Here is a 26004-nt window from a genome sequence, read left to right as displayed (position 1 = left end):
CACTGTGAGTGCCACTAACGAACAGCTCACATGCTGCCTTTGGCACACCTGCCATAGGTTGCCTACCCTGCTTTAGTCCAACTTCCTGTGCCCCCAGGCCCATGCAGAGTCCACTACAGCACAGGCTCCAGGAGAGGGTTTTGGGCTTTAGGAACATAGGCTCACCCACATGCCAAATGCTCCAGCCATACGTTTAAATGCCCAGAGGATTAGGGCCCCGCTTTGTATAGTCTACTAAACGAATGCATGAGGTTGCTGCCACCAGAGAAAGGGTGGGCTGGGGTCAGCATGGAAAAACTTCTTCAGATCTAGCACTGCAAAGAGGCAGCAGCGTGTGCTGAGCACTGGCCCTAGCTGCTCCCCCCAGCTTTGTTAGCAGACTCAGCTCTGTAGTAGAGCCAGGCAGCCACCAAGCGCCTCACTGAAGGACATGCTGCTAGCAGCCCTCTACATGTCAAAGTCCCAGGCACCTGTGACTAAGTGCTGCGATTTGTGGCGAGCCCAGCGTACAGTGGAACAGCTGGTACAGTACCAGTGGAGGGTCCCTCTCGCTTCTGTGCTGGCATCGCTTCCTTCCGCTGCTTGTGGGAGGTTTGCTCCTCCTCTGAAACTGGGGGAACGTTCGTAGTTTCTGGCAGCTGCACGTCATTGCTCCACCCTACCCCACTCAGCCTCCATCGCCAGCTAGTCTCAGGGCTACTGCAGGGAACAGTTGCAAGGCTGGAGGATGTAGGGGTTCCCTAGCCCCCCAGCACTTGACAAGAAAGCTCATGGTGCCATCTCTGGTACTTAGAGTGACCAGATGTCCTGATTTTACAGGGACAGTCCCATTGTGGGGTGTTTTTCTTATACAGACTCCTATTACCCTCCACCTCCTGTCCCAATTTTTCACACTTGCTGTCTGGTCACCTTACTGGTACTTCCGTTGTTAGAAAAGAAGTTCCTCAAAATGCAGACAGGGCAGCCAGTGAACCAGGCTGCACCTGCTGCCCTGGAAGGAATGAGCAGCATCTGGGACACAGCCCACTGGCTCCCCGAGCTGGGTCTGGCCTCCTGAGCTCATGCTACGCTGTGGATCAGCGGGCAGAAAGGAGGCTCCTCTCCCCAAAGGACATGCTGCCTTTTGGTTTAGTTTACCATTGTGCTATTTGAAATGCAGCTAGCCTGTGAAATTCAGCACAGGCAACACCAGGTAGCAGCCTCAGGGACAGCCCATCCGTCCCTGAGAAAGGGGATTAGAATTATCTGTGCATGCGCGTGCACCTTCCAGAGCTCCTGGGAGGTTATTAAACTACAGCAATAGCAGCCCAGCCAAGCCACATCCGTAGGTCTGCTCGGGCTGCCACCCCCCAGATGGGTTCTGTGACTTCACTAGAAACCAGGATAGAGTTTGTCTCCTGAGCAACTAAAAATAGCTCCAGACCCAGGAATCAGCCACAGTATCCTGAGCAGGGCGTCATGGGTCTGTCCACACTGCAATTAAAAACCCACGGCTGGCCTGTGCCAGCTCAGTTGGGCTCGTGGGGCTTGGGCTAAGGGGCTGTTTAATAGCGGTGCAGACATGCGGGCTTGGGCTGGAGCCCAGGCTTTAGGCCCCTGCAAGGTGGGAGGGTCCCAGAGCTCAAAATGTCTGCACTACAATTAAACTGCCCCTTAGTCTGAACCCCGTGAGCTCAAATCAGCTGGCACAGGCCAGTCACGGGGTCGAATTGCACTGTAGACAGACCTTTGGAGGGCACCAAAACCATAATCACAGCATCTCCAAGAGCTAGCAGCCAAGCATATGGTGAGGGGTTTTCTGTCCCCTTCTTCCAGCTGTTGCCATGGCTCTTCTGCAGTGTCACAGTGTGTAGATGCTCTAGCCCCTGCCCCAGACGCACATGGGCTCAGTTATGGAACAACTGCGGTGCAGCAGCTTAGCACAGCCAGTGCTCACGCTTCTCCTTCCCCAGGTGCGTTTATAGCCAACAGGAGGGAACCAAGCAGCCATCTCAGATCTCAGCTAACCTGTGCCGAGGATGCGAGGTGTCCACGCTGCTGGGCTGGCTTTTAGAACCCAGGTTCAGCCACTCACAGATGAACTTGGCTCTTTAGGAGTCGCTCCAGGGGCCTGGGATGCGCGTCCCACGATTGTGTCATTCTTCCGCAGCCCATGCCTACAGGGGCAGGTCACAAACCTTGGCTGAACGGGGGAGATTGAGGCTGTTTTCTTGAGAACATTCTTCTCCAGTTACCCCCAGCTTCCACTGCCCAGCGCTGGCCGGGAAGGGAAAGGCTGGGCTTGTCCTCTCCGCCCGCCAGCTGGCACCTTGTTTATTAAAGTGGAGCAGCAGCCACTGGGCGCCCGGTGCTCTGACCTATGGCAGAGCGCGCTGGCATCTGCAGTATTTCAGCCACAAGGGAGCCAGTGGTTTTCTGGACCCGTCAGCAGGTTTGGGCCCAACATGGCGCAGAAAACGCCGTGGTTTCTGTGGCCGATGGTCTCCCATTGGCAGTGGAGAAAGGGCCAGGGTCCGACCGAGCTCCATGCTGCCAACTCTCTGGCATCATGGCACATCTCGTGCTAGCACCTGGGACTCCAGGTGCTGAGTCCCAGCTGCTTTCAAGAAAAACACTGAGGAAGGGGCTCATCCTAATGGGGCCAGAGAAAAGTTTGGTCATGGGATGCAGGTAATGGCCCAGCAGCTCAGAACGCAGCAGGCAAAGGAAGAGCCCAACCCTGACTCCCCTGTGCTGTTCCCACTGCAGTGCGCTCTGCCTATCTTGTAGCAGACACTGACATGGGGCTGGCCTGTGAGTGGGGCTGCCAGATGTGGAGAGGCTTTCAGGGGTGCTGGGGACTCACTCAGCAGCTCCCCCAAAAGGGCTTTCCCAATGGGCATGGCCCATGTGGCACTCCCCTTGGTCCCACCTGATAGGAGAGAGCCCCAAGAGGAGACAGTGCCATGCTGCAAAGCCACCTGGCCAGAGACAAAGCTCCATTCTGCAGACCGCAGGGCACAGGTGCCCATGGGCGGACAGAGGCTGGGGTGAATCATGGCTCCAGTGCCTGGTAATCTGGCCTGCAGATGGACTTGGGTTTCCTTGCACAGCAGCTGAGAGCCGTGTGTGTGAGGGGTAAATACAGGGGCAGGTGCAAGAGTGTGACAGCAAATCAGAAATCCCCATCCCTGCCCTCTGGAAGGTATGTGGGGGGTGGGGCTAGATCCACCTGTGCAGGGACCAGGGTGGTTGCCCCAGCTGCAGGAGGCTTTTCCCACCAGGCTGTGAGGTACTGGACACATCCTGCTCCCAGCGGTGCATGCCTGCAGTCCAGCCCGCCGCTCCGCTGGTGCAACTGGCCATTCTCCCCCTGCCCTGAGGTGCTGGGACCCCGAAGGCGTTTCCTGGGAAGGGCTGCCTGGCCCTGCCGTCTGACTGAAAGATCCTGGGTGTTGGAGAAGGTGACAGCAAGACAGGCCTGTTCCCCCATCTGTTCGCCCCCACCCCTGCACACGGGCTGGTTCTCTGCCAAATGCTTTTCCTCCCCAAGTCTGAGCAGCACTGTCCCGGCCTGTCCCACACATTTAGCAGCAGTGAGAACAAAAAGCTTCAGCCCCCATTGCAACCTGAGCAACAGTGCCGGCAGCACCAACTGCTCCCCTCTGCCCCTGCGGGGCCAGCTCCTGGGCTAGGGGTGCTCATGGTGCTGCTCATCGGCAGGGCTCAGCCCCCCAGCCAGTTGTCCAGAGAAGCCAGCACAACTGCTCTGCCCCTCATCAGCCACTGCCCCAGCACGGCTCAGAATCCCCCTCCCACTGCCTGGACCATCTCTCCCCGCTGGCCCAAGGCAGATCTCCAGCCAGCAAAGGCCCCCAAGCAGCTCCCCTTACAGAAGAGGGGCTGGGTATTTCCTGAGCCCCAATTAAAGACAGGAGTTCTCCCCTTTGACTACTAGCAGTAAATATGCCCGATGGGATGTTAGATGGGGTGGGATCTGAGTTACCACAGAGAATTCTTTCCTGGGTGCTGGCTGGTGAGTCTTGCCCACATGCTCAGGGTTTAAGTGATCACTATATCTGGGGCAAGGAAGGAATTTTCCTCCAGGGCAGATTGGCAGAAGCCCTGGGGGGTTTTGCCTTCCTCTGCAGCGTGGGGCATGGGTCATTTGCTGGAAGATTCTCTGAACCTTGAAGTCTTTAAACCACGATTTGAGGACTTCAATGGCTCAGACATAGGTTTGATACAGGAGTAGGTGGGTGACATTCTGCAGCCTGAATTGTGCAGGAGGTCAGACTAGATGATCATAATGGTCCCTTCTGACCTTAAAATCTATGAGTCTATGAAGACATACCTGGGGGGGGGGGGCTGAGGGCCAAGGAGGATGGGCTGAGAGGCATGTGGGGGAGACACACCCGCAAGGGGACAGCCTGGACCACACGCTGCAAGTTGGATGCTTTCACAGCAAGTGTTTCCAAGGACCAGCTGTGGCTCCTGGCCAGGGGAGGGTCTCCTCCCTCACCCCATCCCTCCCTGCTGGCTCAACGGAGAATCCAACAGGTCCCTCCTCTGGGAGGAACCAGACCTAGACCTGAACCAGGGAGGGCACGGATGGGCAGGGTAAATAATCACCTCCCCCCCCCACCCCCCAGCTTGTGGCCACAGCTGCTGCCTCTGTCCCATTCACAGCCGCTGGTGCGAGGGCCAGGCAGTTACAGCCAGGTCTTGCCCCTGCCCCAGCAGGACAGAAACCCAAAGCAAGGAAGAGGCCCAGCTCTGGAGGAGACACAATTGTGACTTGTCCTTTTATTGGAGGGTTTTCACAGTTGATTGGGGGCGGAATAGTACTTTGACTCCTTAGAAGCGCAGCTGTTAGGACAGTGTGGACACACAGAAGACACAGGCCCTGCTGCCCAGTGGGGAGGGAGACAGAGCAGCTGGGAAATCCAGGACCAGAGCTGGAAAGAGCTACAGTCAGAGGGGAAATACCCTCCCCAGGGGACCCGCAGAGAGATCAAAGCCCTGGGCACCAGCAGGATGAAATGGACACAGACATTTTGTCCCTGCACCATTCCTGCCACATGGCGTTTTGCTTCCAGGGGGCATCTCATGCTCCCAGGACAGTTCTTGGCCATCGCACACTAGACCCCACCCTGTGAAGAAGGCAGCAGGGTGCGCATGAAGGCTGAGGGGCAGGGCGTGCTCCAAGAGAGCCCCCCCGACCCTGATATATCAGCGAGAACTCTGCTGGAGGGGCTGTACACTCCCGCCCAGCCCCACTGCCCAAGGGATCCAGGGACAGGGCCAAGGTGCCACCTTCCAACACCCTGAGGAGCCTGTCGCAGAGCATGGTGGCTGCAATGGCACTAGAACCCTTTACAACAGGAAAACCAGCCCTCACCCATGGGCACAGCTCCCAGCTCCCTCTAACTAGGGGGATGGGGTGCCAAGCGCATGCCCTCCCCCACAGCCACATGGAGAGCATCCCCCACCATGGAACCGGCTCTGCAGAACCAGAGTCATGGCCACACAAGCCCTGCCTGCTCTACCCTTCCCCAGAAACAGGTGCATCCCTTAACAGAGTGGTTCTTTGGGGGAGCCCCTCCTTGCCTGACCATCAGAAAGGGGAAGATGGCACCAGGTCGCAGGTTCTGCGGGGTAGGACAATGACGAACCAGCAGTCAAGGTGCAGAGATGCTGGGCTCTTCATCCCACACGCAGAGGGCTCACCCGCCCTGGGCATCTCCACCTGGCCTGCCACCTCTCCACCCACGCCCCGTCCTGCTGCAAAGGTGTCGCTGCAACTGCTGCTGGCCAGGACCCTCAGGCAGAGGAGGTTGAGTCTGTGATTTACAATCAGTGGGTAGGGGAAGGGGAGCGATGCACAGAGCCCCAGCTCCGCTCCAGGGGGAGAAAATCAGACAGTCCTCACCGGGGCAGGTCCGGATGTGCCGGGGCAGTTGGTGAGCAGACTGGGGCGTGGCACAGCTCCTTGGGCCTCTCCGCAGACTACGCTAGTTCCTTGCGGCTATGACGACGGACAAGGCCACGCCACCGAGTGCTACAGCTGTTGCGCCGAAGAGCCACTTCCAGGGAATAGACTGGAAAGGAAGGAAAGAGCCACGAATGTTAGAGGAGAGCCAGCTGGACCCAGCCGGGGTGCTCCATGGGTAGGCCGCCCTTGACAGGGAATTCGTTAGAACCCCGCTGGCTCTGGGGCCCAAAAGCAGCATGGAAAGAGCAGGAGGCACCAGTCCTGTGCCTGTCACATGGGGGGATTGGGAACCCCAATCCTAAATTGGGGTGCAGGGAGGTTCCCTGCCCCAGGAGCATTTGGGCACAGCAGGGCCGGACTAGCAGCCTGTGCGCAGCAGAGAAGGAGAGGGGGCTCCCTTTATCTGGCCAGGGGTGATGCCATCAGGTGGACCGATGACGTTGCAGCTCTCTGGGCTGCCGGATCGGGAGCCATGCCTCTGCCCCACTCGCAGCCTGCCCCCTCGCGACCAGCCACAACAAGCTGGCACCTCTGCCCTCTCCACCACAGACCCCTCCAGCTGGCAGCTCCAGACTCAGCTCAGAGCCTGGCACACAACAGCAGTTTCCCTGGCATGTGCTGGCTCTGTGCTGACTAGGAGAGCCCCAGCAAGGCTCACGCACTCTGCGGCCTGCTCTGCCAGCATGTGGGGGCACAAGCAGTGGCAGCCAGAACACAGCGAGCATGGAACCACTCAGAGCCGGGACAGATCTCAGAGGCCCCAGCACATTGCTGCTTTCCCAGGCTCCTTCCCACTCCCGCATCCTCCACCACTCACCCGGGGCGCCTTGTCTTTGCACGGTGCAGCGGTGCTGGTGGTGCTGGCGTTCCCCAGCATCTTCCTGTACATTGCGGTCTCCACGTTCTTCTGCTCCACGTGTTTCTTCACCAACTTGGACAGCTCCGCATGGATGGTCTGGGAGCGAGACAGCCAGGCACACATGAGATGCCAGCCCCACTTCCCCTCTCCAGCCAGCTCCCAGGGCGCTCTGCACACGGGGGCAGGGAGGAAAGAGCAACACGACAGCCCTGCGAGGACAGAGAGCCAGCAGCCCCTCGGAGCTGGGCTCTGCCAAACTGGGCATCCAAGGGCTGCACAGAGGAGCTCAGACACCAAGGCTGTGCCACCCCCCTGAGCAGCAGAAGCCATCTGTGCCCAAGCAGCCTCTCCCCACTGCCACCTAGCCCCCCTCTGAGCAGGGGCAGCACACCCAGGCTGCTCAGTTCAGGCAGGCCAGGCTTCTGCCTGGGAGAGCATGCAGCTCAGAACAAGGACTCCTGAGTACGAGTCCTTGCTGTACAGCAAGACACATCACTTCTGTGCCTCAGTTTCCCACCTCCAAGAGCCTCACGTGTGGGTGACAGGGCCTTGTATTTGCTCCAGCCCTCTAAAGCAGGAGTTCCCAAACTGGGAGTCAGGACCCCTCAGGGGGTCACAAGGTCATGGGGGGGTCATGAGCTGTCAACCTCCACCCCAAACCCCACTTTGCCTCCAACACTTATAATGGTGTTAAATACATTTAACAGTGCGTTTAACTTATTGGGGGTGGGGGGCTCACACTCAGAGGCTTGCGATGTGAAAAGAGTCGCCAGTAAAAGAGTTTGAGATCCGCTGCTAGAGGGCGAGATGCACCCTAGTGGTGGGTAACGAAGCCACACCTCTGCAGCTGGTCTGCCGGAGCCCCACCCTGGGGCAAAGTCCTGCTACAATTCCTCTCCCCATCACCCCCCGCCCTGCCACCAAACCAGATCCCTCCACGAGCACGTGGCTCAGCCTGGCTCCATCAGCCGCAACAGGCCCATCACAACCCCTGGGGATGGCTGTTTGCCCTGCCTGGCTGGGGCTGCTGGTCAGGCCATGGAATCCCCAGCAGAGGGGAGAGCACCAGCAAGGGCAGGACAACAGGAGGGTCCCAGGCAAAGCAGGTACTGCAGCTTCCAGCCTCTTCCAAGGTGCAGCTGCAGCCAGTGCCACAGCTGTTATGGCAGGACACTGCTGTTAGGCTCAGGCCTGAGCTCCTGGCAGGTGCTGGGCATGGCGGCCTAGCCAGGCTGCTCCCAGGTCCCGCTATTTTCTGTGCTCCCAGCTCCGAGAGTCACAGAGACCCGGCTTGGGAGGAGGGAAAGCAGCCCAGGCTTGGAGTAAACACAACTAAGCAGGGGCGGCTCTAGACATTTTGCCACCCCAAGCACGGAGGGTCCGCTGGTCCCGTGGCTTCGGCAGACCTTCCGCAGACACGCCTGTGGGCGGTCCACCAAAGCCACAGGACCAGCGTATCTTTCGCAGGCACGCCGCCGAAGGCACCCTGCCTGCTGCCCACATGGCATCAGCAGAGCGCCCCCGTGGCTTGCCACCTCAGGCATGCGCTTGGAGCTGCCCCTGCATCTAAGAGACGTGGCCCAGGATCAAGTGAGAGCGGAGCAGAGGCTAGCCCACCTCAGCAAGCGAAGGTGCACAGCAGTATGGGGCTGCAACAGCCCGCGCGGCCTATCCGTCACAGTCTACGAAGCAGCCCTTCAGCGTAGAGCAGTGTGGCCTAGCGGCCAGAGTCTACAAAGCATTGCGGTGCCCCTTATGGGGTGGGGCAACCCTGGTAGCAGGGTCTGGGCCCACCTAACTCCACCAGGCCCTAACCCAGGGCCCTAACAGTGGCACAGTGGCTTGCCACTGACTCAGAGCAGGGGTCCTACGGAAACATGCTGAGTTTCCCCAGGTGGGACATACTACTCCGTCACCCTCCCTGGGTCACTTCCTACCAGAGTCTGTGCTGGGCTTTCCCCTGTGCTTGGCAGGGCCAGTCGTCCCCAGGGTTTCCTCCAGTTGTCGGGGTGCAGGCGGGCTGTGGATGGCTTTGATTCCTGGTGCAGTCAGAGGCTGTGGCTGACTCTCCACGGGAGCTTCCCAGGCAGGTCCTTCCCCTGCAGCCTCCAGCCCAGAATGAGCTGGTCTCCCTCCCTTTATATTACTAGAGCACTTGGAGCATGCCCAGTGTTGCCAGGGAGGCGGGACTTCCGCTGTCAATACCTGGGGCTTAACCCTGTCTGGGCTAGCGTGGGGTAAACAGACCCCATCACAGGGGCCTTACGGGGAAGCAGGAGTGAAGGGAAGAGCAAGATGGCTGGACAGACGGACACACCAGAACCCCAACCCCCCCATAGCTCTGAAGAGATGGAACAGATGTCAGATTCCATCCTTCCTGGAAGCCAAACTTGCCTCTGCTCACCGGGTATAACGGCCCATCGGTAGGGGACTTTGGCTGGGCGAGGGGCCAAAGGCCACCTCACAGGAAGCGGTGCCGTGTGCTGATTGGAAAAGGACTTTTTTTGGTTGTAAATGAGACTAAAACTCTGTATCCAAGAAACCAAGAACAGCAGCAATGCAGCAGTGTTTGTTCGGATTCCCACCAGAGAGACTGGACAAGGGAGGAGAGGGTCAGTTAAGATCAGCCGGAAGTTGGACTCTAGCAGGATCCGTCAAGCCCCTGCCAGTCTCTTTAGCATGGTCACCTGGCTGCTCTAAGAAGCAGTGACAAAATTTAGTGGATTCTGTGACTGAAATCCGCTCCCTCCTGGCCTGCATCCCTGGGAGCACCGGGAAGTTCCGCTGGAAAGCCCTGAGGTTTCACAAGAGGTGCAGGCTAGTCCCTGTGCAGCATGGAACTCAGCTCGCGGCCTGTGCCGCCCTGCAGTCCTACCCTCTTAGAGCTGAGCTAGGTTCAGACAAGACAGGTTCGAGATCCATTCAGGGGCATTTTCCCAGCACCTTGGGTGGCCAGAGGTCACTGTCTCAGCCCCACTCTCTGGAATACAGCAGTAATAGCCCCTGGCCCATGGGCTGAGGATTCCAAGCAGCCACTAGCCAGCTCCCAAAGCCCACATCAGAAGAACCAGAACAGAGCCGAGTGCGGACAAGACATACCCAGGGCCTGGAAAGCGTCAGGTATTTGGCTTCCGGCCTTTGCCACTTGTGTAGTGGGACTGCGCCCTCTGCTGTGGGAAGCTGGCTACTTGTCTCTTCACAGCAGGTAATCCCACGAAGTGGCTTTGTAAAGGCACACGGGCATGGTGAAAAGTACCTGGACTCCTGTTATTTATCCTGGGTGTTTCTAAAATTCAGCTAATTTAAAAGATCCAAGTTTGCTGTTCCCCACTGATGGGCTCTCCCCATGACTTCTCTCATTTGGAGCAATGAGCAGTCAGGGCCGTCTTGCTTTGGTTCCTGTACGCTAGCCGAGCGCTGCAGGGGAAGGGCTCTTCCTTGACAAGCTATGCAGAATTTCCAGTTTCTGCCTTTCATGGAAAGAGATTTAGGCTCTGGAAAGAGGAGCCTTTCAAAAAACAGCCTTTCGAGCCAAATTTAATCTGACCGTTTCCAAAGTAATAAAAATCAGTGGCGCCCAAGAGAAGATTGGATTCCAGATGGTGTGTTTAAGATGCTTTTGAGAGTGAAATGCAACAAGTTAGCCCAGTGATTGCTGCTTGTCCAAACCCCACAGGCTGTCTGCCAGGTCGGTCCTGTTAGGAAGGTGTCACGTCCAATAGCTTTCATGAGAGTTGCAAGCCCATGAGGAATTTTTGGGTGCAGTCCCTTGCTGTGCAGCAAGACATCTCCAGAGCAGAACCTGCCCCCGTGGGGGGAAGGAATTAGCCAGAGCCTCCTTTTCACCTACTCTATTTGAAGAGTTAGAATCTGGCACCTCCACATAGAGGCTAAAGAGAGAGCCTTTCCACCCCCCAGGATATTTGAAAGAAACTGGAACAAAGGACAGTGTGCAAGCGGTTTGAGTGATTGCTGGACCCAGGCTAAAAGGAGTTTAAATTTGTAAAAGGGAGCATTCTGGAACTGGTGAGGATCTTATCTGTATTCAGTTTGATTTTATTTTATTTTGCTTGGCGCCTGACTTTGTTCTGTCTGTTACTACTTGGAACCACTTAAATCCTACTTTCTGTATTTAATAAAATCATTTTTTACTTATTAACTCAGAGTATGTATTAATACCTGGGGGAGCAAACAGCTGTGCATCTCTCTCTATCAGTGTTATAGCGGGCGAACAATTCATGAGTTTACCCTGCATAAGCTCTATACAGGGTAAAACAGATTTATTTGGGTTTAGACCCCTTTGGGAGCTGGGCATCTGAGTGTTAAAGACAAGAACACTTCTGTTAACTGCTTTCAGGTAAACCTGCAGCTTTGGGGCAAGTAATTCAGACACTGGGTCTTTGTTGGAGAAGGTGGGAGTGTCTGGCTCAGCAAGACAGGGTGGTGGGGCCCTGAGCTGGCAGGGAAGGCAGGGGTAGAAGTAGTCTTGGCACATCAGGTGGCAGCTCCCAAGAGGGTTTCTGTGATCCAACCCGTCACAAACACCACCTCTCTTCCTAACAGAGATGCCCCCTTTTACGCTGTAGCCTCTCTGGGGCAGGGATCGTCATTCACTAGGTTTGTACAGCCCCTAGCACAATGGGCCCATCTTATCTGTGGCCTTCAGGTGCCACAGGGATATAAAGTCTAACACCTCTGCAGTGAAGTGCCTACTGAGATGCCTTTTCATAGTCAGGGGCACTCACTGACAGACAGGGAGTGCTCATACCCAGACCAAAGCCCTACTCCACTCTCTGCCCTGCCACATGGAGTGTGTGTCTTCTGCCCTGGTCCACGATCCTCACTGCCATCCAGGGTATTTCCAGGCTGCTTCAGGGCTTCCACTCCTGCAGCAGGAAATTCTCTACCCAGAGCTCGTCCCGGCCCATGTGCTGAACTGGAGTCTAGCCCTACAGGGCTGCTCCCAGGGCAGTCATGCCCTGCAGTGCCAAGCAAGGAGCCAGGGCTTGCTTTCCACCCCACCTCCTGCAATGATGGCCCAAGACACTGGAAGTTGCTGGGCTGGAACCATCAATGGAGGGGGCATTTTTAACAAAGCCTGGGCTGGAGGGGGCCCTGCCTGCCATGGGACTTGATTTTGGGGGCAAAGGAGGAAGGGGAAAAAGCAGAGACCCAGTAGATCCATTTTCCCATCCGTAGCCAGAGCAGGTTCAGTCTCCGCACTACACAGTGTGAACACACGCCATATGGCACCACTGAATCTGAGCCCCCAGGAGAGACTGCCTGCCTCGCATGGGCCAGCAGAGCAGCACTGCCCTGCTCCAGTCAGCCTCCCCACGCCAGGATCGCTGGCAACAAGAACAGAGTCTCAGAGAGGCGATGCCACACAACCAGGAGCCTGGCGGCTCCAGAGGAGAAAATCCTCAGATGGTCGCTCGCTTATATCCCAGCAGGCAGAGGAATCTGCTACCCAAGCCCAGCCAGCAGCGGGCACAGCAGCCTACCTTGTTTGATGGCTCCAGCTTCAAAGCTGCTTTGAGGAGGGGTATAGCCTCGCTGTACTCTCCCTGCTGTGCCAGCACCTGGAAGACAAGCCACAAAGCTGAGCAGAGAGGCCCTGGCCACCCCCAGTGGACATGCTCTCACCCAGGCCGCGAGAGGCCAGGGTCTCCATCCGACGCTCCCGCATGCCAAAGGGAGGGGGCCTCGCGCAGCACAGAGCCCCACCCTTACCTTCCCCTTGCGGAAGAGGGCCTTGATGTTCTCCGGCTGGTGCTCCAGGACTTGGGTGCAGGATCTCAGGGCAGCCTCATAATGGTCCAGCTTGAGCTGAGAAGCTGCCAGGTTGTTGAGGCATTTCATCTTCACCTCCAGCAGCTCAGCCTCCTCCTCCGGGCTATAGTCGACTGCAGAGATCCCAAAGCTAAGTTACACCTGCAGTACAGCTGCTTTCCAACCCTTCGTTCCCTCCAGTTCCCTTCGTTTTGCATTGCAGGGAACCCACCTCCCTATCCTGCAAGCCATGGAGGTGTCTAGACCTCACCTGGGCCACCAACAGCCCAGGAAGATTACCCCTAGGGGAGCCCCAATAGGCTGCTGCTGGGCTCTGGGCAGGGCAGAGAGGAGCCAGCCTCTGCCCCAAGGGCTCACAGCCATGGACACACCAACAGAGGGTGCCCATGGAGATCCGGATCTCAGAATCGTGCTGCTATGGCTGCCCGCAGGGGATGCTGGGTGAGGAGCAGGTGGGCAATGAAGGAAGCAGGCTGTAAAGCCACCAAACACTGCTTTCCAAAAAATCTCCCCTGGCACTGCAGAAGTGCCCCAGGCAAGGAGGCATCTCAGAGGGCAACAGCTCCCAAGAGACACAGGCTGCCAGGAGACCCAGCTCCCAGGCAGGGGACTCCCTGGCTCAGGCAAGGAGACGCTGTTCGATGAGCAGTGTGTCCCAGAGGGGCCAGCATCACACAGGAGGATGAGGAGGGCTGAGCCCTGAGGGTCGGGCACAGTGGTGGTGGAGACACCTCAGATGTGCAGTAACTCCACTTCCCAGAGCCCCACTGCCTGGGCAGGTCTGGCTGACCCCAGGGCAGGGCAGGTACCTTTGGAGCTGGAGTCAATGGTCTTCAGGGCAATGTCGTAGGAGTTGATGGCCAGCACATAGTCTGCCTGCTGGTAGTAGAAGTTCCCGGTTTCCCGCTTGCGATTGGCCAGCTGGATTTTCTCACTCCCACGGAGGAGCTCCAGATCAGGAGCGTCCTGCACGGCCAGCAGCTGAACTTCCAGGGTGAGGGCTGCGTGGGGCGGGATGTCGGGGCTCCTGCTCACATGATGGAGGAGACACGATGGCACCTCTTGCAGGAGGAAGAATAGGCCCAGCCTAGGCTGCTGTGGCTCTGGGGCCAGCAACACTATTGCTCTGCATCAGAGCTGCCCGGTGCCAGCTGCTGCCCCCGAACACCCCCGGGCTGCCGAGGAGCCATGCAGATTCAGCACTGGGGAAAGGGGCACCCCAAAGACTGACATGTGTGGAGGCAGCCAGACCAGGGAGGGCAGAAGAACAGACCCTGTTGCCAGCTATGCCTCATTCCTGCCCTGGAGAAATCCCACCCCACCCCGACTGACACCTGGGCTTATCTACTGGGACTGCGGCTGGGGGGTGAACTTTGCTGGGGACACGTTGATGAGGAACTGTAATAAGACCAACCAGGAGCACTGCCAGCTTTTTTGGCGCTCCAGATGGCAGAAGGTCCCACCCCTGAAATACCACTGACAACTGGGGCGGCCAAACATCCAGCCGCGTGGTCGCCACCCCCCAAATGTTAGCGCCCTAGGCAACCGCCCAGGTCATCTAATGGGTTGTGCCGGCCCTGAGACCAACACCTCCTCTCACTCTCCGCATGGCAGATTCCAGCCTTTGGCCTCGCTGCTGCAGGCCAGGGGCCACACTGGCTAAGCCTCCTCTCAAAGGATCCCCCCGCTTCCTTTGGTCCTGCTGTGGTTACCTCTCCACAAGTCCCAGGACCCCACTCACCTGCCCTGCGGGCCGAAGCAGTACTTGCCATCCGACATGATCAAGGCAGTTTCTCCCATTTCCATCAGCTGTGCACACAGGTCTAGGGCCTGCAGGGATCCAGAGTTCAGAGGGAGGTCAGCGGAGGGCCCTCTCTGCACGGGAGCGCGTGGTCATGGATTCAAATCCCACAGCCAGACTTGGGCTCCTCCCCAGAGGGCTGCTGTAGTGTGGGCAAAGGGGCTGTACTGCTGGATAGGCCATTAAACCAGCACAGAGCAGTTCAGCATGCAGGCCGGCCGGGCACCAGGCAAACCAGAGTGAGCACGGCACAATGCAGGGACAGAGCGGGGCAGGGCAAGAGGGCATCAGCCTGTAGGTCCCAGAATTGGGTCTCTGCGCAGAGCACCAGGTCAATCAGCCAATGCGATCAGGTGCCTTCGAGCAAGGCAGGGAGCCCCGCTGCCAAGGCGGGCAAAGGAAGCACTCACACAGCTCCTGTGGGTCACCAGGGAGGACGTGCTCCCGCTCCACCTCCTCTCTCTCCCCGAGTTCTTAGAGGAGCTGCCAGCTGCCAAATCCACAGAGCTACACGGCAGCTGGGTGTAAGATAAACGGCCTCTGCCTCAGGGTACAGATATCCCCTTTGGGGATAAAGAAGAAATTTCCTGGGCTCTTCCTCCCCTGCACTGCCCCACATACAGCATTTCTCAGTTAGCCAGGTGCATTATGGAGATGACAAAGGAACAAGAGCTCTCCCTGGAGCACCAGGTGTCTGCAGTCACTCCGGGCAGGCAGGATACCGGGCCCAGAGGAAGCAGGAGTCTGACTCACACTGGGCCCTCCCACCTGAACATTCCCAAGTCAATGAACCAGGCTTTGCACGCAGGCTGGGTTCCCCCAGGCAGGTCAGTGCCGTGCAGAGATTCTTCTCCTCCACTGCCCCAAACATCTCCAGCTCCAGGGCACACAGGCCTCAGTCACCTCGCACCTACCTGCATGACGTCACAGTCTCCCAAGGTGAAGGAGAGGCTGGGATTGTCCTCCACCACGCTGCCATCCTCCAGCATCGCCTTGAGTCGGACAGTGACATCCTGGCCTTTGCGTGGCCGGCTCTCCACGCCTTGACCAGGCACCAGGGTCTTCTTCTTGAGTAAGCCACTCCCTGGGCAGACAGACAGGAGCCAGAAGCACATCACAGCCAGCGGGAGGGAGATAGGCTCTCTTGGCTCATGCCGCCCACGTCCACTTGGGTTTAAAGTAGGAAGGGAGGCAGACAAATTGGCACATTCCCACTAGGGAGCTGATGCCAGGCTCAGAGTTGGCCACACAGCCACTGCTCCCGCAGCTCATGTTGACAAGAACGTGGTGGCCCTGAAGAACCACTAGATTCACAGCCTTGGGGAACCAAGGCTCCTGGATACAGACACCGAGGAGGGAGAGCGGGACAAAGCAAAGTCATCCCCAGCAACTACCACCAACCTGTTACTATCCTGCCAGGGAGGGACTGGGCTAGAGACAAGAGGGAGGGTTCACGCTCCATGCCTCTCTGCTGAGATGTTAGCTGGGGGATCCCCTAAAGAGCTGCCACTTACCTCCCGGGGGTGGGGGCTGTGTCTTGCTCAGCATTTTGTAGGTTCCAAGGCCAGAAAGGACCGTTGTGATCAGCTAGTCTGACCTCCCAGGTAACATAGACCAGAAACTTGCCCCCGTTCATTCTAGAGTAGCTCTTCGTATTTAACCATCAGGACAACTTACCGAGGGTCACGGGGGAGTCTCCATCACTGGCCATTTTTAAATCAAGACTGGATGTTTCTCTAACCAATCTGCTCTAGGGATTATTGAGGGGGCAGGTCTCTGGCCTGTGCTCTGCAGGGAGTAAGACTAGATGATCACAATGAGCCCTTCTGACCTTAGGATCTATGAAACTTTTGGAAAATCATCCAATCTTGACTTTAAAATCACCAGCGATCGAGAATCCAGCTCACCCCTTGGTAAACGAGTTAACGACTCTCACTGTTGAAAATTTAAAGAATATTTCCAGTCTGAATTGGTCTGGCTTCAACTTCCAGCCCTTCGGTTGTGTTACATCATCCCCTGGTCTGCTACGCTGAAGAGCCCATCATCAGATCTCTGTTTCCCAGGTAGGGATTTAGACGGACCAAGTCCTTCCTTAACCTCTTTGTCACACCAAACAGACTGAGCTCCCAAGTCCCTCCTGGAGGGACACGTCATCAAATTCTTTCATCAGCCTCGTGGCTTTTCTCTCTAAGTATGAGCATCCTTCCTGAACTGTGGGCACCACGGCTGGACGCAGGATTCCAGCCGCAGTCACACCAGTGCCAAGTGCATACGTGACATAACCTCTCTGCACCCGCTCACCGTCCCCCCGTTTGTGCTTCCCTGGATGGCATTAGCCCTTTTGCCACAGCATCTCACTGGGTGCTCTCGTTCAGCGGATTAGCCACCACAGTCCCCAGATCTTTTTCTTCTAGGGAAGCACTAGCACGCTCTGAATGCTGTGGCGATCCAAGCCAACAACCTGCATACTGCTGGAGGCTGGGCCAAGACCTCTGCTGAATGAACGCACACCTGATTCACAGGAGGCACTGTAATCAAACCGCAATGACTGCTGACACCTGACCTGGGTACAGACAGGTGGCCCAGAGGCCAAAGGCTCCATAGCGAGGCATCTGCCACACCTTCGGGCCCCCTTTCCCACACCACTACGGCAGAGCTGCTGCCGGGGGCACATGGGAGCCATGACTTCAGCCTGCTTGCCCTCACTGGGAGGCAGGGAGAAGGGGAAGGGCTTACGACAACGGGAAACAGCATGGCATCTTCCTACACAGGATCTTACCCAAGACATCAAGCCACTCCTCAGCTGCCTGGGGCATGTTGGAGGCCACCTCTGGGGCTTGCTCTGACTCAGGCACCTGGGTGTCATCTCTGGCTGGTGGGGTCCTTCCTGTCCCTATGTCCTCCAAAGGGGGGAGTTCACTCAAGTCGTCATCGTCGTCATCCTCATTGAGGACTTCGAAGTCCTCCCCATTGTCCAGGATGGAGGCGCTGGCCTTGGCGAGGCCTGGCGAGCTGAGATCGATGCTGGTGTCACCCCAGTCAGGGAAGCCATCAGCCAGACCCTCCCCTCCAGAAGCCATGGCAGAGAGGTGAGCCAAGGATCAACTAACTAGGAAGTAATGACAGAAGAGGATGTTTTGTTTGGGGTTTTTTCCCCAGAGGGAGATTAAGAAGAACTGTAGTTTGAGATTCAAGAGCTACCTTGAAATGGGGCCTTAGAACCCAGATCCTGCCTCTCCGCAGCCTAGCACTCTAGGGGAAGTCAGCACTCTCACTCTGATAAATAGCGATCATAACTCAGCCACAGCCAGGGTCCGGGACCCTAAGCTACCACCAGAGGGTTTCCAAATGGCACAGAACCAAAGCACCTGAAATTCCCAGAGCCAGCAGCCCGGCATGGAAGAGTTAATCTGAGGCCGATCCCAGGATCACTGCAACCACACGTTTCCCTAACTTGTTTCCATTTATAGCAAGACCTGGGAGCTGGGCTTCGCTGGGAGATGGAGCCTAACGTGGCGCAGCATGGGGAGGAATGAGGAGCCATCAAGCTCACAGGCAGCAAAGAGCCTAACTGGCAGAGGGAAAATATTTCCCAGATCCAAATTCTACAGCAGGACGGGCGGCCGGTGAGCCTCTCACCAGGGTTTCAGAAAGGCCTGGCTGCCAAACACCCGGCAGTGGAGATTACCCTGGTGCTGGAGGAACAAGGGCGGTTGGAACCTCTGGGCTGGGCTGCACCCTCAGGTAGGCTCTTGGTCTTCAGTCAAGGGGATAGTTCCAGAAGGCCAGCCATTCGGAGAGAGGTTTCATTCCTCTTTTCCAAGGTATCTGAAAATAAAAACCAATCAATGAATCAAGCTTGAGGAGTCTCTTGCAGAGTCTGAAATCCCCACCCAGCCCCTGCTTGGAGATGTCTGGACCCGATACCAGAGCGACCCATAAACTGGGCTGCTTTAGAGCCAAGTATGGCAAAAAAAATCCCCAGGAAGAGGTGAACGAGTGATGCTGCCAAGAGTCCAAGGGCAGGCAGATTAGGTCAACCCAGCTTCCCAGCCTGGCCTCACACTCAGAGGGCGGAGGACAAGCCAAGGCCTCAAAGAGAAACAGGAACCTTGTGTCTCCACCGCACAACCCACTACTGCTCTGGATACAGCAGAGAACACTCCCAGCACCAAGGGAGGCTTGTTCACAGCAAGAGCTTGGTCTGCGGGCAAACACCATTCACTGGGAGCTGTTTATTACAAGCAAAGCAGCGCGCTGAGGAAAGGCACCTGCCGCTCACAGCAAACACGCTAACAGGTCACCTCCCAGCCAGGGCAGGAGAAGGGCCAGGCACCCCTCTGCGCAGGGTCAGCCAGCTCGCAGATGGAGCGGGAACACCCTGGCTGCTGTCAGACACAGGGGGAACCCAGCTCCACAGAGGACAGATGAGAGCAGAGTGCCCATCAACCTGGGCGGAGCAGGAGATGAACATGTAAGAGAACAGGTTTGGGATGGACAGGAAGAGACTGGTCTGGTGACAGCTGATGGAGATCAGGTGCCTTGGCATCCTCCTCTGGAGTAGGTGTCAGCCTTTCTGCCAGTTAATTACAGAAGCGAAACCAATGCTGGTCTTGGACACCAGCCCAAGACAAAAAACGACCCGTGACCTACACTTGCAACTGGAGCTACTGAGGCAAACAATTGTGGGGGTCATGTTCAGCAGCCATAGAGGGACTGCGAGCAGAGTCTGCAGCCCAAACACCCAGACAAGACCTGCAGTGCTGTGCCTAGAACCTTGGGGTCCCAGCCAGGAACTGAACTTCGAGGCCCTAATGCAATACACTTGACAGAAGATGCAGCTCAGAACTGCCTACCCACCATCTCGGGGCTCTAGGCTTGCCAGAGAGCATCCTTCTCCCTGTCTGGGCCCTTCCAGCCTCCTGGCTGAAGCACCATCATGCACCACACAGCAATGCCTGGCTCGGCTCTAGCCATTCCTATCCACTACGGCAGGGGTTCTCAAACTGGAGGTGTGACCCCTCAGGGGGTCCCAAGGTAATTACATGGGGGTCACGAACTACCCATTCTATGGGGCTGACAGCCCCCTTTAAATTCCCCCCACCCCCGTTTTTAACTTATAAGAGGGGGTGATACTCAGAGGCTCACTGTGTGAAAGGGGTCACCAATGCAAGTCGTTTGAAAACCACCGCTCTACAGCAAAGGCACAGGCCAGAAAAGAGCCATGTTTTAGGAAGTTACTCCTCAGTGTCACACCCCTCTCCCCAGTTATCGAAAGGCAAAGACTGGCGAGTTTTTAATAGAAGTTCTCTCTTCACCACTGCCACTGCTCGTTTTCCTTTCTCTCGCTCTGGAATGAAGAAAGATGCTCAGATCCACAGTGAGGAGGACCAGGTGAGTAGGTGGGAGAGTGATCCTGACCGTCTCCCATCCTTAGTCCCTGGCCTGATGGGTTGAACAGTGTAAATCAAAGGCCCGTCTCACACTGCAAGTCAGTGCAGCACCCAGCACTGGGGGCCTCTGGGTGCTACTTCAGTAGAATAATGAAGATCAGGCCCATAAAAAACAAACAAATCCCACCCGGTCAGCATCCCCTCCTGGTTCTCAGGCCCTTGCTAATGACCAGGCTCCTTGCGATCCTGACACAACATGGGAGGTAAAGTTACACTCCCTTGAAACGTAACAGCGACATTCCTGTTCACACTTGTCACTCCGTGGAGTGTGCTCCCAGAACCCTGGGCCCTGAAAGGACAAACATGGCTGGGACAAGTCCAGGAGCGTCCCTTAACCAGTCACTGGCCAGGGAGACTCAGGGGTCCAACAGGGCTGCGTAGGGCCATAATGAATTCATCCTTGCTTTAGCCACTGTCCCCCCAGCCCATTGCTTGCTGGGCTTTGCCTCTCACTGCCAGCCCCTTCAGGCCAGGCTGCCAGCCCAGCTACGAGATGGGCTGCAGCTAGCGCAGAAGGCAGCAGCATGCTGGGTCACCAGAGGGGAACACACACCCAGCTGGGACGCTTCCCGAACAACAGGCAAGCTAGAGGCTGTAGTCACCATGCCAAGGTACAAGTCCTTTAACAAACAGGACCCTAGCTACCCGGTCTCACTTTCCTGGGCTCCTGACCACACCACCCTGCCCCACCAGCCCCAAGTCACTTGCCAAGGGGGAATTCAGAGTAAAGCCCTCAGCCAAGAGCACAGCATGGATGGGCACCCCCCAGAGAGCACCTTTCCAGAGACTCACGCAGTACCAGTCTACAAAAAAGCACCAGAAGGCAGCTTAATTCTGTGAGCCCCACGATGCTCAGAGAACTGCCTCGATTTATGGGACAGTGCGTCCCATCTCCCCTTCAGTGCTCCCCCATCACTGCAGCATGGGGCAGGGGGAGGAAGTCACATTTGCCCTAGTAGGCGTTTCAATCAGAGAGCAAGACAAGGCCTCTGTGCGGGGCCCAGCCCAAGTTGGCAATGCCCGTAGGAGCCTTGGCCCAGCTAACAAGCCCAGGCAGAAGTACAGGTATCGTCCCCTCCAGCAATTGCCCTTTTCAGGCTCAGCTTCCCAGCACGATCCACCCCCAGAAAGAGATGTCAGGACCCAAGCACCAGCCTTGACAGGAGCGCGCCACTAAGAAGGTGAGGGGATATGGGAAGGGGACCCTTCAGCCTCCCCAAAACCCCAGGGAGCAGGAACTGATGCCCCCACTTCTCTGCCGAGCCACTGCGGGTCACCGTGCGCCTTGGGGGAACTGCCCCTTTGGAACTAGCCTCCCTCCACACCGTCCTTCTGCGCACCCCGCCGCTGCCGGGCGGGTCCCTCCGGGGCTCCCCGCCCCCCACCCCGCCGCTGCCGGGCGGGTCCCTCCGGGGCTCCCCGCCCCACACCCCGCCGCTCCCGGGCGGGTCCCTCCGGGGCTCCCCGCCCCACACCCTACCCCGCCGCTGCCGGGCGGCTCCCTCCGGGGCTCCCCGCCCCCCACCCCGCCGCTGCCGGGCGGCTCCCTCCGGGGCTCCCCGCCCCCCACCCCGCCGCTGCCGGGCGGGGCTCCCCGCCCCCCACCCCGCCGCTGCCGGGCGGGTCCCTCCGGGGCTCCCCCCACCCCGCCGCTCCTGGGTCCTGGAGCCACGATTCCCCGGCCTTTCACAGGCGCCTCGCTCCCCACCGCAAGTCCCCCACTCATGTCGAGCCAGGGCCACCCCTAGCCACGGGCTAGCCCGGGAGGGAGAAGCCCCCCCCTCGCCCCGGCCGCGGTCCGACGCCTCCCGGGCACCAGCACATGGCGCCCCGCCGGGGCAGGAACGCGGAGCGGTGGGTGCTCCGGGACCCCCCCGCAGAGCCCAGCCGGGGGGGGGTCACAAACGCGGCCCCGCCGCGAACTCACGGACACTGAGCAGCCCCCGCGCCCGGCCGCCCCGCGAGCACCAGCACCCACCTGGCCCCTGGGAGCAGCCGTTCCAGCCCCGCCCCCGGCTCTCATTGGCTCAGCGGGGCTGCTCCAGCCCCGCCCCGGGCTCTCATTGGCTCCCCTGGGCGGGGAAGCCTGTCGCTACTGGCTGGCTGCAACGCCCGTCCCGTCTGGATCGGCCTTTGCTCGGCGCCTTCTTAAAGGGGCCGCGGCCTGGGGCTGCGCGCAGGTGGGCTCAGCGCGGGCTGCGGCGCTGGGACGTGCCGGGGCTCTGGCCTGGGTCCCCTGCGCGGCACAGACGGGAGCAGGTCGTAGCAGCCCCCACTTCCATGCAGAAGGGGCAGCCAGCAGCTCCCAGCATGCACTGCTGCACCCCAGCCCTGGGACATGCCAGCAGGTCCCAGCATGCACCGCTGCACCCCAGCCCTGGGACATGCCAGCAGGTCCCAGCATGCACCGCTGCACCCCAGCCCTGGGGAGATGACAGCTCCCAGCATGCACCCCTGCACCCCAGCCCTGGGGAGATGACAGCTCCCAGCATGCACCACTGCACCCCAGCCCTGGGACATGCCAGCAGGTCCCAGCATGCACCACTGCACCCCAGCCCTGGGGAGATGACAGCTCCCAGCATGCAACGCTGCACCCCAGCCCTGGGACATGCCAGCAGCTCCCAGCATGCACCGCTGCACCCCAGCCCTGGGACATGCCAGCTCCCAGCATGCACCGCTGCACCCCAGCTCTGGGGAGATGCCAGCTCCCAGCATGCACCGCTGCACCCCAGCCCTGGGACATGCCAGCTCCCAGCATGCACCACTGCACCCCAGCCCTGGGACATGCCAGCAGGTCCCAGCATGCACCGCTGCACCCCAGCCCTGGGGAGATGCCAGCTCCCAGCATGTGCCCCTGCACCCCAGCCCTGGGGAGATGCCAGCTCCCAGCATGTGCCCCTGCACCCCAGCCCTGGGACATGCCAGCTCCCAGCATGCACCCCTGCACCCCAGCCTTGGGGAGATGACAGCTCCCAACATGCACCGCTGCACCCCAGCCCTGGGGAGATGACAGCTCCCAGCATGCTCTGCAGCCACACACCCCACTGGGACGGCACAGCCCATCAGTGCATGTGCCACTTGATGCTGGCAGCCTAGACTCTGACTCCCCTTTGCAACTTAGATTGAGACAAACCCCCTCATTTTAATCCCAGGAGTCCTTGTGGCCGCACAGAGCTGGGGTCCCTGTTACTTTTTTGGTTGAAAGTTAGCTACCTCTGACATGGAGTCACAGCACCCCTATTCAGGGTCTTTGTCACATGCTGCATCCCAGTGTGTGTTGGGGGGGGTGGGTCTGGCAGGTTGAGAGGTGTGATCAGGGCAGAGCACTGCAGGCTGCACCTCTTTATTAATGACACTATGTATTTGTGGCTGAACTCGGGGGGGGGGGGGAGGGCACATTCTGCCTTCCCCTAGAGTAAACTTCCAATCTTCCTCTCTTGTGCTAATAGCTCAATAAGTTAACACGTTCATGGATGCTTCCCTTCTTATGTATTGGGACCAGGTCCCTCTGCCTTCATTTCCTGGACTACGCTTCTCACCTCCTCCTCTGTTAGGTCAGGCTCAGGCACCACATTAAGATCATATAGTGGCACCTCTGCCCTAAAAGGGGTTTGTCTATTTAAGAGACTCTCAAAGTATTGTTTCCAACTGTCCTTTTTCTTGTTTGGGTATCACTAGCAATCTCCCCTGACCATCATTTACAAATGGTGTTACAATACCACCCTCTTTCCCTCAGCCCTTCATATGGGTTATATCTCAAAATTAAATAACTACTGGATCTTACAGATTTTTATTACAACATAAGGCACAAATCCTCATCATACCCTCTGATACCAGAGAAAGTATTTTTAAATTCATAGAAATCTGGGGCTACGTACCTCCAGGAAATATCCAAAGAACTTTCCCTAGAATGTGTAAAGTATGGTCCAGTAACATCTGTCAGCAGGCAGCATTCTGAAATTGACACCGCAATATGAGAGCCTAAAGGAAGAGATGAAGAACTAAGCCCCAATTTAGGAAACCATCCCTATTTGGGACAGCACTTGAGCACATGCTTCAGGGCTTTCTTGAATTGTGGCCTTAGACTACTCTGCTTTAATATTCATTTAACAAACAGAAAATCAACACAGAAATTTGAGATTTAAACAAAAGAAAGTCACTGCCCCTGCCAGGATGAGCAGATTAATTCTTCTCCATTATTCATATCACTTTCCTGCACACACAAAGAAGCAATATTCAGTGCAGGGTTACTGATTTACTTCTAGATTACATTTCAACCAGGAACTTGTAGTATTTTGATTTTTCTGTAAGAAAGGATACATGATTTTTTTCTGGGGCAAAAAAGCAACCATTTGTGTTCAAGGTCACCAGATCGTCACCTTGTGAGTTTTTTCCAGGTCACTTGACCACTGGTTCATACATATGCATTTATACATGCCACTGCTTCATATGGGTATTTTTATGTAAAAGAGACCTTACTGGACAGGGGCAGGAATTTATCCTCCCTTCTCTTCTTTATTTTCTGTCTGAGTCATGCAAGCTTTTAAAATGACATTATCTACATAAAAATCTGAGGAGAAATGTTGAACATATTCAGAAATCCATTCATATGGCCTTGCAAAACTACCTAGAGATGCATCACTTTTTAAAACTGAATTCGTTTTTGATTGCTAGGCCAGTAGCAAAAGAGGATGAAATTTCCTTTCCTTCTTACAGTAAGATGGATGAAATTTCTATTAATGACAGATCCTTGATTTAGTTTATTAAGGGGAAAGAGTGCTAAATGAGGCAATGTTTTTAGAAATTCTGGAAGGCAAGTGGAAAAGAAAGCAGCATTACACCCAGTCTGCCTATCTGTGCTGGCAACAAGTCTGCCTTGTCTGATTTATAAGTAACTTTGAGGCTTACTGCAAACTGAGAAAAAAGTGAAGCAATAATTTTCCTGAAAAAGCCCTGCCAGCTCTAGTACTTTTTCTGAGAAATGACTCACAGAGACTTGGGAACTTTTCTCTTGGTGCTTTGTGCTGGCAAAGAAGCTTGAAGTTGGACCAGCCTGTGCACTGACCGGACCTTCTATGAAGTAGGAAAAATTGCTTTGATTTTATTCCAGTCCACTGGGCTCAGCCTGTACTCTGCTCAGCCAATCTGTCTTTGATTTAGTTTTCTGGTGATATACAAGAATGTACAGCTCCCAGGGAATCTCATAAATATTTCTCTGTCTGTGTAGTTACCCTGTGAAGTAGCCCTTCTGGGAACATTGATTTTTCTATAGCCTCATCCCTGAGGAAATTTATCTCTAGGGATGGGAGGGCACTTATGTTATCCATATAGCTGAGGGGGGGTCACATGAACTTGAACTGTTACCCACTGGGCCAGGGTCCCTACAACATCACGGCCAGTTTCCATGCTCTGCCAGAGTCCCCACAGTGCCCATGATCACACAGGCACTGAGAGGGAGGGGAGCTGAGGGGGCTCCCACTGAGATACTGGGGGGGTGTTGTAAGGGGGGGCTCTGCTCATAGAGCCACTGGGGAGGGGCTGGGGGGGACTCCCCTTGGGACACTAGGGGGAGGACAGCTGAGGGGGGCTCCCCCATAGAGCCACTGGGGGGGCTGTGGGGGACTCCCCTTGGGACACTGGGGGGACATTGTAAGGGGGGGCTCCGCTCATAGAGCCACGGGGGGGAGTTGTGGGGGGCTTCCCTTGGGACACTGGGGGGAGGGGGGCTGTGGGGGGACTCCCCTTGGGACACTGGGGGGGTTGGGGGGACTCCCCTTGGGACACTGGGGGGAGGGGAGCTGTGGGGGGCTCCCCTTGGGACACTGGGGGGGTTGGGGGGACTCCCCTTGGGACACTGGGGGGACATCGTAAGGGGGGGCTCCGCTCATAGAGCCACGGGGGGGAGTTGTGGGGGGCTTCCCTTGGGACACTGGGGGGAGGGGAGCTGTGGGGGACTCCCCCACAGAGACACGGAGGGGGAGGGGGAGGGGCAGCGGACTCCTTGCAGGACCTCACGCACATGTACGTCCTGACGCGAGGGTCACGTCGCACGCGTGACCGCCATCCCGGAAGGGAGCCTCTAGCCCGCGGGCCCGCGCCTGGCCCGGCTCCTGCTCCGCCGCGT

General features: G+C 57.2%; 1 protein-coding gene across 5 annotated transcripts; it reads right to left on the bottom strand.

The window, feature by feature from the left end:
- Positions 1 to 5614: 5614 nt before the first annotated feature.
- FKBP8 (FKBP prolyl isomerase 8) lies at positions 5615 to 21882 on the bottom strand. Of its 5 annotated transcripts, none has more exons than XM_050934397.1 (10): positions 21859 to 21882; positions 18148 to 18255; positions 17207 to 17536; positions 15342 to 15511; positions 14368 to 14456; positions 13436 to 13653; positions 12567 to 12739; positions 12338 to 12415; positions 6792 to 6929; positions 5615 to 6080 (listed from the first exon to the last, which is right to left on the bottom strand). In XM_050934397.1, the coding sequence occupies exons 3-10, from the start codon at positions 17505 to 17507 to the stop codon at positions 5994 to 5996; spliced, it is 1254 nt and encodes a 417-aa protein (XP_050790354.1). In that variant the 5' UTR covers positions 17508 to 17536; positions 18148 to 18255; positions 21859 to 21882; the 3' UTR covers positions 5615 to 5993. The 5 variants fall into 5 exon arrangements, with proteins under 5 accessions (XP_050790354.1, XP_050790353.1, XP_050790355.1 ...); XM_050934396.1 differs by having other exon boundaries at positions 21808 to 21863; XM_050934398.1 differs by lacking the exon at positions 21859 to 21882 and adding an exon at positions 21603 to 21677 and having other exon boundaries at positions 18067 to 18255.
- Between the last annotated feature and the right edge of the window lie 4122 nt (positions 21883 to 26004).

Source organism: Gopherus flavomarginatus, chromosome 24 (genome assembly GCF_025201925.1).
Source record: "Gopherus flavomarginatus isolate rGopFla2 chromosome 24, rGopFla2.mat.asm, whole genome shotgun sequence".
Lineage (NCBI taxonomy): Eukaryota > Metazoa > Chordata > Testudines > Testudinidae > Gopherus > Gopherus flavomarginatus.
The sequence above is the reverse complement of the archived record's forward strand: the minus strand, read 5'-3'. Positions and strand labels throughout refer to the sequence as shown.